This window comes from Fukomys damarensis, unplaced genomic scaffold (genome assembly GCF_012274545.1).
Source record: "Fukomys damarensis isolate Sample0158 unplaced genomic scaffold, DMR_v1.0_HiC HiC_scaffold_26, whole genome shotgun sequence".
Taxonomy (NCBI): domain Eukaryota; kingdom Metazoa; phylum Chordata; class Mammalia; order Rodentia; family Bathyergidae; genus Fukomys; species Fukomys damarensis.
Window position 1 is genome coordinate 25,895,308 of NW_022900938.1, and position 14,628 is coordinate 25,909,935.

A 14,628-nucleotide genomic window follows, 5' to 3' on the forward strand; every position below is an offset into this window, starting at 1 on the left:
AGACAGAAATCACTATGTAGTTGAGACTGACCTGGGACTCACTATGGGCCCAGGCTGGTCTCAAACTCACAGCGATCCTCTTGCCTCAGCCTCCCGAGTGCTGGCATTACAGGCATTCACCACAACGCCTGGCTTCTTTTCCTAAATTTAATGTCTATTTTCACCAGGAATATATGAAGAAATAATTACTCATTTTACAGAAATCTGACTTGTTTAAAAACTATTTAAAGCTTTATTAAAACTCTATTAAAAGCCCTATTTAAAAAAGCTCTATACTTAAATCATGATTTGATTTATTTTAGATTTTGCTATATATAACTAATGTATACTTTGCTGGATCTTGGAAATAGCAGTTTCCAGTGAGTCTTTGGGAAGACTTGTTTCCTTGTCCACTCATGAAAATAAAATCTAGGGACAGGCCACCCCACTAAGTTTCTGGTACAGTCACACCTAGGTATTTGTCATCAGTTTCTTCTAGAACTCACAATCAATGGGTGCCGAATGAATTTTTCCCATAGGAAATGATGCACTGTAATTAGAAATAATTTATGAAAGTTTGCCAGAACGTTCACATTTTACTGGGCTAATATAAGCCTTTTAGGCTTCATGGTATTACTCTTACCTTTTTGTGACCCATGATTAGTGCTTAAAATGCACAAAAGTATAAGACAGCAATGATAAATGTGAGGTTCTGTGCAGTTCCCTAACTGCAGTGAGACTGATCCAGGCACCTCATCCTCATCCTGAACTGTTGTTTTTTTTTTTTTTTCTAAACAAAACGTGATTGAGCCTGATAAGTTCTGAAGCCAGCAAGTAATGAGGTACAACACGTAAGCAAACCGGTATGAAACCAATATGCTTGCTTCAGAGAGCCCTGATCCCCTTTTGGCTGGACCAATGTCCTAAACTCTACTATGGCACAGCCACTGGGCTGTTGCCTGCAGCATAATAGTACTCCCAATACTAGTTCCGTGATTCATAAAGATACTTTGTTGATTACTTTCAGACATGTGATAGCTGCATTGCAGATTCCACAAACCTTTCAGTTATAATATCTTTTTAAAAAATGAGTACATTTCTAAGTCTACTAAAGCTTTATTATAACTGCTGCTTAGAGAGTGGAGCCAAAGGTCAACCAGGGAGATTCAAGGAGTTTCTCCATGACCTTGCTACTCGCTGTGAATAGTGCACCATTGGCCGTGTGACTTGCTTAACACAATCTCCTCGGGAGCTTGTTGGAAAGGCAGATACTCAGGTCCCGTTCCAGATTTGTTATCAGCAAATCTGCTTTGAACAATCCTTATTTAACAAGATCCTCCAATTTACATGAAGACTTTGGAAGCATTTTTCTACCCTTATTTTGTTTATCTCCTAGGAGAGTTAATTTGGCAACCTGATCACATGGCAAAGGGAGTTGGTCTATTTTTGCCAACCCCAGTGGAATACTCAAACTTTTTATAGTAAGCTATTCCTAGGTTCATGGTATAGCTCAGAAACTCTACTATATGGCTTCAGCAAATACGAATTGAATGAGTAAATGGACACATTACTTTTCACAATACCACTTGGCTGAATAGCTTTCATTTGATTCTCCATTCCCTTATTCCTTCCTCTGCCAGCACCACATCCTGGAGGCAGACCTGTTATCTGTACTCTGGCTGCTGGTGGCGCTGTAATTTGGAGGTGCCAGTGGAAGATCAGAGGCAGGAGGAGAAGGGGTGGCTAGGTCCTCCTCCTATGATGCCAACACTGGTTATTGCATCCCTCAGTGGAAGCTAACAACCACTGCATCTCCAGGTTTTGGAAACTTCCCTGTCTCCTTATCCCTTTGGGCCCAAGGAGAGAAATGCCCCTGCTGTTATCACCCCTAGATATTATACTATGCTCAAGGACTCTCTGGTACACCTACCTCCCTTGTAAGTAATATTGTAAGTAAACTTTACTTCCTTTATCCAATTTTAATGTGCCACCCTTTCCTGTAAGAACTTTGATTGAAAAGGCCATATACAAATTAGGGCTCTGAATTTATAGTGACAAGCTCTGATTCCAGGTAAGATGGATTAAACACACCCCTCCTTGCCTCTCCCATTGAAAGCAGCTGCAAAGACTGGACAGAGTGCATGTAACAGCTGATTGAAAACTAATACTCTTCTACTGAAGGTTTTAATAAAATAGTAATGTTGTGTCTGCAGCTGCCAGTAACAACAATGGAGAGACATGCCCTGATTTAGGCTCTCTATGTGATTTCTTGTTTGCAAACTGGGCCTGTTGAATAAAAATTTACCACCACTATTAGCATCATAAATTAATGCAAAAGCGAAAAAGAGAGACAGACTCGGGCTCCAATCTCTGCTCTACCTCTTATTAGCTGGGTGACCTTGTGTGAGTTTCCTAATCCCTCCTAGTTTCACTGACATGATCTATAAAATAGTGATAATTTGAAGTACTAAGTAGAGTGCCGGGTACATAGGAAGCATGCAGTAAAACATTAGCAGCTGTTATCTCCTGAGCTAATTCATTTGCTTCACCTTAAACTGTCATTGAATCCTTCCACTGCATATTTGGATGGGGCGTAGCCCCCTCCGCCAATTGCAAGCCGACCTCCGATGCTCGAGACATTGATCACCCTCCCTCGAGCTTTTTTGACCAAGGGAAGCATATTTAATGTCACGCTGATGAGTCCGAACAGGTTCACTTCAATAGGTTCCCTGTAGTCCTCCACGGTCAGCCAGTCTGTGGGAGCCAGCACGCCCAGCACCCCCGCGTTATTGATCAGCCCCCAGAGACCTAGAACAGAGAGGAAGACAAGGAGCTGCGGCAGAAGGCGGCATTTGTGCAGATCCTCCCTCTGCTTTCCACAATGGTGCCATGACCTCCTTGTACTCAGATTCCTGCTTTGAAATACTTCGCAGTTTCCAAACTGATAGCAGAGGGAGAAGGGGACTAGATTGAAACAGTTGAAATTCTGCAACTCCAATGCAGTTCACCGTTCTTCTAGTTCTGATTCTAAATGTCGAATGCTGACACTTTCTGAGTGAAACTTTCTGCTTTTTTCCCTCAGATGTAAATTTGTCAATTATTCCTATCTTGCTAAATGGCAAAGCCACAGAATATTTATAAAACATTCTGCATATACAAAGAGTAGTACCAGTCTACTTATGTTTATTTATTTTTAATTTAAATTGAATTTATTGGTAGGTTCTAGGTAGACAGTTACAGTTACATTCATTACTGGGATCTTGTACCTTTATAGGACAGGTCTTGGTTCTCATTTTTTATGTTTATTTTTTGATTAAAAAAATGCAAGCATTTATTTGGCTTGGTTTTTTTTGCAGGGAGGGGCATTTAATATTGTTGAAGATGTTTGGTATCCAAGCGTTAAAAATTGTCTGAAGCCTTAACAAATGATTGCATTTGTGCTTCCCAATTCTCAGATACATGATGAGGATGTAATTGAGAAAAAAAACATGCATTTGTTTTTTTCCTTTGGGGACTCCAGTGTCTTCATCTACGAATGTTATTTCAAGCTTCCTTCAAAGCCAATACAAACCTTTTGGTTCAGAAGGCGGCCATCTTTCGGAATCCACTGCAGACTCTGTGTCCGCTGGCTCACTAGTCCACCACGACTGTCTAAGACTCTGACACTCACATTTTCAGGCCCTTTCCTAACTTTGCATTAAAAATGTGTCAGCTCTGGAGCCATTTTATAGTGAAAGTGGATCCCAGGTATACAGACAGTCACTTGGGAATTGTTTCCACATTTTCCTGCAGATTTTAACCCCAACTCCCTTTGCCATGTATGTGGCGGGAGTAGAACTTCCCAGGAGAAGAGCAGGGAAAGCCAGTACCTTCATCTCTGTTCTAAATTCACTCACTGGCACTTGCATTGGAGCGTAACTTGGGCAAAGCCGGCAGCCTGGAAGTACTCAGATGCTCTCCCAAGAGCAGAGAAGCGCACAGTCGTATTTGGGAGATATTTCCTTGGAAGGCCATTTAAAATCTGAACACATTTTCCTTTCCTCTATGCTTCCCTATGCCCCCAGCCTTCCTACCCCTACACCTCTCACCTTTTTCCCCAACTTGGTTCTTCACCCACTGGGCGGTCCTCTTCACCTTCTCAGGGTCAGTTACATCCAGAAGCACCGTGCGAAGTCTCTGTGAGGTTTCTGCCTTCAAAGCTGTTGATCCCGATTCAGTCAGACAGGCAGCAATGACATGAAATCCTTTTTTATCAAAAGTCCTGGCTGCCAAGTTTCCAAAGCCTGTGTCACATCCGGTGATGAAAATGTACTTATCTTTGATGTCTGCAATCTTCAGTCGTCCTTTACAGTTCCACAGAAAAGCACAGAGGATCAGGAGGGCTAACACCCACAAAAACATTTTTTTCCCGTGTGTGACAGGGATACTCCTTTCTCATATAATACAAGATGATGTTCTGTGTGCTTAAAATTAAAAAAAGAAAATACAAATTAGAGCCACATAGGAATCATCACCTAGGCTTGATACATTTGAGGTATTTTAGTGCATTTGAGGAGATTAAACGGAAGGTTTTAAAAAGTAGTATAATAATTTTTATTTGGTTGGTTGTTGAAAGAAGGTCTTTTAAACGGAAAATCATTCCTCTTAAGTAATGCACCACTGCCAAATAGAATTCAGAGAAACTAAACGGAAGCGAGAGAAGAAGGAGCCCTGCAAAGCTGACCCAGGTCACTTAGGAGACTGTGGGCGGCGGCAGTTGTGTGCTGTGGTGGCATCAATCTGACGTGTGAACTCTCCTGTCCGAAAGACTCACAGTAAAATCTTACCTTTCACCATTTTGTGAAACACAGAGCGAAATCTGTTAGGGAATGTCAGTCAGGCTTACCTTGTTCCAGTTATGCAGGAGACATCGTCACAAACTCCTGTGAAATTATAGTGTTAAACATTTTAATGGAATTTCCTACTTGTAAATTCAAATCATACAGTGTTTTGCTCAATTCTGACCTGATAAATTATTATTGACTACTCATTTTGTAGCCTTCGTTGCAATCCAAACTCCCCAGAGAATTATTGGAAGAAGGCAAAAAATTTATGAGCTTTAACATTCTACGGAGCAGTGGGTGGAAACATTTTTGTTGTCAGTTTTGCCAGGGGAGTGGTAATAAAATCTTGGCTGACATCTTTAGTGCCTTCCACGAGGCACCTTCATGTGAAGATCTCCTTTGATCCTGTCAGCAGCTTTTTGAGTTAGAGAAGACGTATTATTTGCCTCATTTTATTGAAGATAAAACAGGCTCAAGGCTACAAAGCGAGGTGCGGAGGTCCCTGGGGACGGAAGTGCTGGGCCCCCGCAGTGAGGAGCTGGGGTCCCTGCCCTCTTGAGTTAGTGTTGAGCACCGCCAAGCTGAGCTGCTGGAGCCAACATGTGGCACCTCGCCCGCGTTGCTCCGAGGTTCGGAGAAAAGTCCACTGGCCGAAAGCAACCTCTGATGTCTGAAATAGTTGTTGATACAGGGGCCCTCTCCCCTCAGGGAGAGTGTTCTTAGTACAGTGACAGGCGTGAGTCCCCAGAGAGGGGCAGATGAGGAATTGGGGACTAGGGAAGCCCTGAAAAGGTGGGCTCTGTTGCAGGGTATGGAAGTGGGTTAGGAGCCTGGGAGGCTTGAATTTGAGCAGATGGATGATGTGAGGTCTAGGAAAGTTCCTCAGGCAGGGAGCTTTCATAGAACCCTGAGGGGGGCTTTGGATAGAATCCAGGGGTCTGTCCTCTTTAGATGGGTGAAAGATGGCTTTTTTTTTTTTTTTTAGTACTGGGGGTTGAACTCAGGACCTTGTGTTTGAGAGACAGGTGGGGTGCCACCGAGCTAAATCCCTGGCCCATTTTCTTTAAACTTTAACCAAAACTTAGCACATCTTTCAATTAGTAAAGTAACAATAAATTACAACCATATTACAGCGCTTGTGATTTTGTTACAGATGTTTGCTGTTAATTATCTTAAAATAGTTTATCATTACTTCAAAATTACAGTGGTCATCATTCCTGTCACCATGTACTGTTACTTTATTAAAAAATTAATGTTTTAGTAGAGTAGGATTTAAGTAAAATAGAATTCCTCTCTAATTTTACTTTGTGTATTAAAAATTATTCACACTTATAAGGTGGCTGTAGTAACAGTAGACATGTAGACCCAAATTTCCTAGAAGATACTCCAAAGAGGATATATGTATTTTGACAAGAACAAATAAAATCACATAGAGTCCATGGTGCCACCACAACTAGAAAACTCAAATTTCTTGACTGCAAAAGTAAGTAAATACACTGTGACTGGCTGTTCCACAGGAAGCTGTGGAATTGGGTTGAGCTGGAAGAATCAGTATGAACTCGTGGTTTGTAACACGTACAGGTAGATATATAAATAGATAAATAACCTTCTAGATCTACCTAATGACTAACAATGAATTTACCTGGGACTTAGAGCATGATTTCTAAATATCATGTTCATAGCTTTTGGAAAAACTATCAGGACTGGCTTGGGTTTGGGAAAGTACAGAGTGATCACAGAACATCTTATGCTACGAAGTAAAAAGTACTCAAACATGTTGCCAACCTAGCAAAAGCACGTGGGAGCCAGCAGAAGGGGCTCTGGCTGCCCAAGAATGAGAGGACTGGAGCAGGAGGAACACAGTGGCGACACGTCAGCCCTCACTGAGTGTGATGCGAGCACACAAGTTCATTCTCATGAGCAATGATAAACAACGTGGGAATGAAAACAGTTTTTTTTTCCTTTTACAATTTATATGCGCAAGGCAATGATGCAATTTGAAGATCAACATTAGGCAGCTGACATTGTAATAACTGTTAGAGACAACAAGATCAATAGAAGCTAAAACTCGTGGGTGAAACTTGAATGACAGACAATATTATAGAACCTCAAAGAATGCCCTCCAAAGACACGAATTAAAAGGAGACTAGTGCTTCACAGTGAAGAAAGCCGAGAGACCCTACTTTAACCCAGTGACAAAAATTAATAGTACAGTTATGGAGCAAAATAACATCATGTACCTCCTGATATGGCACTGGGAAGGACACAGCAGTGCTGCTAAATGTAACTCAAAGCTAAACATGCATGGAGAAACATCTTCCTAGGCTACAAAACACATGACCTGGACTCCTTAAAAATGTCAGTCATGGAGGTTAAAAGTCTAAGGACTTCCATGTTAAAGGTGATTAGAGAGATAAGGCAATGAAATGCAACTGTTGCTCCTGGATTAGATAACATTCCCCCGCCCCAGGAAGAACATGTTTAGATCAATTTGAGCAACATGAATGCAACCTGTCATTTTGAAAATAATATTGTGCTAATATTCATTTCCTAATTTTGATAGTTACACTTTGATTATGTAGAAAACGTCCTGGTTTTTAGGGAGCACACACTGCAGTATTTCAAGATTAAGGAGCATTATGTCAGAAACTTACTTTCAAATGGTTTAGAAAATAAATATAAGTTATGGTGCCCACGGATGGGGAGATGGGGAGAGGTCTCAGGATCAATCCTCACAGATACTTACTAGTGGATGACTATATTTTAAAATGAGGCTAAAAACTTGGCAAAAAAAAAAGAAAGTTCTTTTTTTTCTGAGACAAGCCTTCTTCACTTCTTTGGGTTTCATGGACAAAATAAGTCTAAATTCCAGGATCATGGAGTGTAGTGACATTGGACACCAAGTGGCCCGACTTCTACTTTTTGGTAGGCTCATCTCCCCAGCCACTGGAGAAAAAAACAACTCAAACCAAATAAATTACATCTCTCTCCCCTCCTCATCCTTTTCTACCTTCTGGCCAACTTCCTCTTTTCCTGAATAAACCCATTTTCCCTGAGTGACAAGTGGGTAAGGACAAGCCCTTGTTAAAAAATTGTCCTCATTAGGTGGCCCTCTGGGTTGAAGGCCATAGCTAATCTACAAAATCTGTCTTTTATTTAGATATTATTGTCCAAATGCTAGATCTTCTTCAGCTTCTGAATGTTACATTCCTCTAGCTCATCAGACTAAGTCAGCTGTAAACCAACATATATGTATCTTTGACCTCTGGTGAGTATTTTAGCCAAGATACCATCTCTGAACAGCAACCCCTGGCCAGAGCTATTGGGAACATGACCTCTACACAGACGCTGAGTGATGGAAGATTGGTTCATTGGTCACTGAGAAGTAAATGAGTAACAACAACTAAAAGAGTTGCCTCTGCCACACGCTGCCAACTCTGGTCACCTCAACATTGCTTCCTGGGCACAACATTTCAGACTTGAACAGTGACCTGCATTGCTTGAGTTGTTTGCTCATCTTCTGTATCTTCCAATTTATCTCATAACAAACTGCTTAGTAAGAGGACAGATCTCTCAACTCAAGGTAGAAGAGCAGTGGTTAGGAGACCCCAGAACCAGGCAGTCAGTGGTTTCCCTACCATCAAGAGCCCTTAAGAAGATTCTTTATGTTCTTTAAGACTTCATTTCATCTGAAATGGTGTTATGACACTTACTTGGGAGTGTATCTGATTAGCTAAGGTGATTTAATGCCTCCTACACAGGCAGAACCTTTCAATCTTACAGCAGTGAATCACTTTCACTTCACGAGGGGTCTGCCTTATATGTTGCTCATTCATGTCTAGGAGTGAATTTCCTAACTTTAGTACTTGTGATATTTGGGGTCACCTAAGCAATTGTGTGGGGTCTGTCCTGGCACCGTGGCAGGTTCAGCAGCATCCTGGCCTCTGCCCACTGGACCCCAGGAGCACGTCTCCCTGAGTACAGCCAGAATGTCTCTAGACATTACTGAGCATCTCCGGGGGAACGAGATCACCCCAGTTGAGAACTACAGCCTTCTTGCTTTGAGGATCCAGAACTTTGTAGAATCCAGGACTACTTTTCTGGAAACTCAATTGCTGGTTTCTAGTTATATCTCACTGATACGAGCTTTTTTTGGGGGGCGGGTAATGGCCTTTAACAAAAAAGTTTGGTTACTTATAAAAATTACTTCTCTCTGCTGCAAGCATTAGTTTCTCTGACTTTTTAAAAAATGACTTTTCTTATCAAGATGATAGGCAGCAGTGAGCAAAGACAGGTTTGTATATGACACTGTGATTTTAGAAATCACCAAATTGGGCCGTGGCGCATACCTATAATCCCAGAACTCTGGGAGGCCGAAGCAAGAGGATTGTATGTTCAAGCCCAGCATGGGCAATTTAGTGATTTAGCAAGATAAAAAAAAAAAAAAAAAAAAAAAAAAAAAAAGATGAGGAATGTAGTTCAGTGTGAAGGTCCCGATACTGGGTTCGATCCCCAATACTAACAAAAAAAATTACCAAATGAACACTCAGCGCTTTAAGCTAGATTTTTCTGAGCCTTCTGGGTTTGGCAGATTACAGAATTTTCAAGGGTACCCCTTGGATGGGTGGCAAATCAACCCTACAGAATTCAGAGTACACTCTGAGGAAGCACACAGTTTTTGAGATTCCGGAATGACCAGGTCAGGGAGGAGTGATGGTAAGTGCTAAGGTCTGGTGACTGTTTACCACATTCTAAGTCCTTTTCTAGGATCCACAGATATTCATCGTATTTAAACCCCTGATAAAATCATCTCCATGTTTACATGAGGAAACAAATTGGCTCAAGACACAATGGTAGCGGTGACTGCAGGGCTGATTTCCAGACACACTGGCTCCACTCTGCCGTCTGCCTTCCCACTCTGCACTTTGCTCGGCGCTTGCTGTTAGGCTGAGGCTCAGTGAATGAGGCAGGAAAGAAGGAAGGGAGAGAAAGAACAACCCTGACTGCAGGGTTGTCCAATGGTATTCGAGATGCCTGAGTCCTCAGCGCAAATGAATAGTGGCCACTGTAAGGATGTAACATTCACAATTTTAATTTTGATAACTGCAGAAGTTTTGAGAAAGGTTCATCTAGTATTTATCTCATGTAATCATCACACTATTTCTGGCACAGGGTAGACAGCGTACATAAGTCATTCGCTAGAGTGGGTACAACGAAAATTCTGATCTCTGAACTCTGAAGCTGTGTGAGGGAGGGGGACACATTTTCAGTGGATGGGAGGAAGGGAAGCGTTTCGTCAAAAATCCTCTACCATGCAGCAAAAGATTCAGAAGGAACCCAAAAAGGAGAACTGATGTCCTCTTCCGTTTCCATCAAGAATGCTTAAATAGGAGCTGCCTTTCTCCCACTGTAGGAAAATGTCATCCTCAATTACTGTCCTGGCTCATTTCTGCTTTCTTTAAATTTCCCTTCTTATGTTTCTTTTCCAAGTAAAAAACTTGGAATAAGATCTTTGATTTCACATTTCTTAGTTAAAGAGCACCTTCCTCTGCTCTTTAAACATGAATGACATAATTTTTTTAAAAAAAAGACTATTCAGGGCCGGATATTTAGTTCGGTGGTTCTGCCACCGTCTCACAAGTGCAAGGTCCCGAGTTCAATCCCCAGTATTTTTTTTTTTAAAGACTGTTCAAGGTCCTTATGAGACGTACACTTTATAAGAAATTAGTTTCTCACAGAACATTTGATTTTATTTCCCCATAACTGCACAAAGGATATTCTTCTAAAGAGCAATACTAAATTAGGTAATCGTGCTCATAGCAGTTTGTCAAATCCTTATTTACTTTTTTGTTACAGTGATCCTCTTGCCTCAGCCTCCCAGGTGCTGGGATCACAGGCTTGTGGCACAACACCTGACCCTTTATTTACTCTTAAGTTGTTGCAATCATGGCCTAAGTTGAGTCAACAACTGAACTGTTTATGAAAATATATTAAATAGAGAGCAGTTAACACCTTTCTAAATTCTTTCATTTTGGGGTTTTCCTTTCACAAGCTTTTTTAATACCACAGTAGAACATATATGCTTTTTATATATTTATACTGTCAACCTGGTTAACTTACACAAAACTCCTCTCATTTTTGCCTTTTTAGTGAAGTAAAAAATTCGGTTACTTTTTAATCAAAGCAGCTTTCAGGGACTTCTGTCCCTTTCTTTAAGCGAAACGAACATCAGAGCCTAATGACACACTCTAATTCATATAACTAAGAATTATGTTTCAAGTTGAGCACACAAAACTCTGGAAAACCAGAAAACTCGAGTGAGAAGGGCCCTTTGTGAAATGTGCTTGCTCTAAACACCAAATGTTCTTTTGGTGATGTTGTCAAAGACACAGATGAGATGCTGTTGAAAATCACAGGAAGGAAGTTCCCTTGCTCAGTGGGAGAAAGCTACTCAATTCTTAAATACATTTCTCCTGAACCCTGATTCCCACGGTGGAGGCAGCCCTCAGTTTCCAGTCTATGCTTTGGCTTTCGGGACAGGGAGGCGGGGATAAGTGCCTCCTCTGCCTCCTCCGCGTGGGCCTTCTCTGCTGGCTTCTGGGTGATATAGCTCTGTCCCCTCGACCGAGGTGGGCCAGCCTGCTTGGGGGAAGAGTTACTGGGTTTATATTTTGCATTTTTCAGTTTTAAGGATAAAAATATCTCTGATTTTCTTTTCCTTCCCACAAAACTTTTTTTTTTAAAACAGGCTCTCACTATGTAGTTGAGACTGACCTGGAACTCATTATGTTGCCCAGGCTGGTCTTGAACTCACAGCGATCTTCCTGACTTAGCCTCCCGAGTGCTAGGATTAGAGGCCTGTGCCACCATGCCCAGCTCCACAAAACTTTTAACCAATTCACCATAACATATATAATTGGTAATCAATTATCTCCACTTGTCCTAGGTTTATTATTTTTGCCACTAGACTTCCTCACAGCATTACAGAAGCCTTAGTTATTTGTTTATGAATAGAATTGTAACTGGAAGGAGCTATATGTTGTGTATTATAACACGGTGCCAAAGCCTGAGAGGAAGATTAGAAATGGAGAGACTGTATCCACAGGCACAGAAGGTGTATTGGTCTTCAGATTTCTTTCTACCACAGTTACTATCATTGCATAGAAGAAAAGGTTTGAGTTTTTAAACACTGTGCTTTCAGTGACATTTGTTATAAGAATTTTGAAACAATTCCTGTTTTGCCCATGTAAAATGTATGAGGTAACAATTTTTTTCTTGTGTTTAAACACTGAGATTTGTTCTAAAGATTGAGTACCCTTTTCAAATATCAAAATATACCATACAAAGATGATGCTGCATTTAACTTTTAGCTCATGCAGGATCTAGGTAAGGATATTCTAGCTATGTAAAAGGACACTAAGATACAAAAGGCACAGTGCCTTCCCTTGAGCTAATCAGGCAGTAGGACATTTCAGAGCCAGTTGTACAACCCCAAATTGAACAACCCTAAACACTTGCCAAAAATAAAGCAACTGAGAGAGAGCCAGACCACCACTGAAAATACAGCAATGTCTCGGCTTGTGAACACCTGTTTGCAAACAATATGGTTCATAAACAAAAGTGTCCCGCAAAAATTTGCTTCCATTCACAAACTCCACATCAGCTGAAAAAACATGACCAAGGGCATCTTCCCTGAACAAACACAAACATGGCCATCTTCTCCCAAACTGTGACACAAATTAAGTTCATAAACCAATGTATCACTGCATCACACTGCTGGGTTATATATGGGGAGTAAATGTCTGAGCATGTTTTTTGCTGCAATCCCAGGATCCAGGGGTCAAATGTACATCCTCAGGAATTTCCCTGCTTCTTTCCAATCATTTCTGTGTGTGTGTGTGTGTGTGTGTGTGTGTTCATGTGTGTGCATTCACACAGACTGATGTGATACACAATAGATCAGATCTATTGCTTCTGTAAGAAACTCACCTGAGGTCCCTAACCCTTTTGGAGCCATTCCCTCTCCATGTTCCAATCAACCATAGGATTCATAGAGGATGTCAGAAAGGCACGGACAGAGTAAGCACAAGAGGTGAATTTGCCTGTGACTCGAGGGTACAAAAGAGCATCCACAGAGAGACCAGGTGGAGTGGAAGACAGGACCTGGGTCACACAGAGATCGCTGCTCTGGGGAGAGGGACTCAGCTCCACTTACTGCCTTCTGACCTGCTGCATCCCAGAAAAACAGCAGCAGCGAGGGAGTCAGAGAAAGTTTAGATTGATTTAATCCGTGAAGGAAGAAGGGACACAACCCCCCAGTCACCAGTTACCTTATGAGGCTGACTCGGGACACAGAAGCTGCCGGGGACTTGCTCCACTGACTGCACCTTCCTGTTGTGCTCAGGGGAAGGAAGTGTCACCCTGACCACGCCAAGCCTCCTTCACACTCTGCTATCTAGTTGAAAGAAGTCCTCAGTTCTCTCCTGGCGTTGTGAGTCACACCCACAGTGACACTGCTCGCTGACTAAGTCCCTGTTGTGTGGAGAGGGGGAGCCAAGAAGCTGTAGGTCATGTGCTTTCTGATAAAATGAATTTAGCTACTTACAGAAGAATCTTAGCAATAACAGTCCTTTTACTGTGACTACAATCTTTTGAACAAATCTAGTAGCAGGAATAATGTGACAGAAAGCATTTTGTAAACCACCTGGTGCAGTGTGTTAATAATTTAGCTTTCCATTTATTATTATTGTTGTTCATGACTTAGTTGTTGTTTTTTTCTTGTTAACGTGCCTGTGACTATTTAGTACTCCTTTCCTCCTAAAAGAAGAAGTAGGAGAAATCAGTCACTCTTGGACGATTGTGCCCACTATTTCAGACAGATGAGCAAGGAGATCAAAACCATGTAATGAAACAAGGTTTTGGAACTATGCACAGTTCTGATTTGTGGTTTACGGTACGACAATGAGACTACTGCAGTGGTCTCTGAGACCCTCAAGAGCAGAAAGGATGGCTTCTCCCCTTCCCAGACAGTCTCAGAGCTTGGCAGGTACACCTGGTGGACTGTGGGATGCCCAGTGAAAGTATGGTACTGAGGCTGCCGGCGATGAGGGGAGGAGAGGGACTCCCCACCATGCCACACATAATTTGGTCACACAGGCAGGGAAAGCAGCACTGATTTTTTTATATGTTCAATTTCCTTTTATACCAGGTTAATATTATACTCCTTAAATTTCCCAGGCTCTGTGTTTCTTCTTGGAAAAATGTAATTTATTATGGTTCAGTTAGAGTGAGCATATGAAAGCAATCCCTGGCCACACAGAGTTTGGACAAACCTATTACTTTTTATTTTCATTGAGTTTACTGGCACTTTTTAGGTATACAGTACAGTTACATTCATCATTGGGATCTTGTACCTTTACATGATGTATCTTGGTTCTTATTTTTTCTCCATACCCCTGCCCAAACCTATTACTTTTTAAATCAAGTGTTGGTGGGGTTGGGGTCTTTTTTCTCCAAAAGAGCAAACAACCAAGACTAAAGTTTACTTGAGTAATTATATAGATGCCCAAAATGTGCCAAATATACTTGTTTCCCTTAAAAAAAAAATCCATAGGTTAAACCAAGGCTTAAATATGACATCTCAGAGAAATAATACAAGGACTTAAATACACATGAAAAAGATATGAATAACTCATAGCAGACTGTTCCTTTAACATGCTATTGTGACTGACAGGTGGGAAGGACTTCAGGCACCTTGGCGGCCCTGAGTATTGAGGAGGAAGGGCAAAGAAAAGGTTTTGTCAATGGGAAGTTTGACTTGCTTAAT

At 41.5% G+C, this 14,628-nt stretch overlaps 2 protein-coding genes across 3 annotated transcripts in view; one reads left to right on the forward strand and one right to left on the reverse strand.

Annotated features, from left to right (window-relative positions):
• Dhrs9 (dehydrogenase/reductase 9) overlaps nucleotides 1-13,321 on the reverse strand; it is a 17,239-nt gene extending 3,918 nt beyond the window's left edge. Inside the window, exons 1-3 of the mRNA XM_010606931.2 lie at nucleotides 13,133-13,321; nucleotides 4,068-4,442; nucleotides 2,529-2,787 (exon numbers count right to left, since the gene is read on the reverse strand). Of these exons, the coding sequence (XP_010605233.1) occupies nucleotides 2,529-2,787; nucleotides 4,068-4,380 (572 nt within the window). The 5' untranslated portion in view covers nucleotides 4,381-4,442; nucleotides 13,133-13,321. The remainder of the gene's footprint in view (nucleotides 1-2,528; nucleotides 2,788-4,067; nucleotides 4,443-13,132) is intronic.
• Abcb11 (ATP binding cassette subfamily B member 11) overlaps nucleotides 1-14,628 on the forward strand; it is a 143,053-nt gene that overhangs the window by 3,486 nt on the left and 124,939 nt on the right. The window lies entirely within an intron of this gene.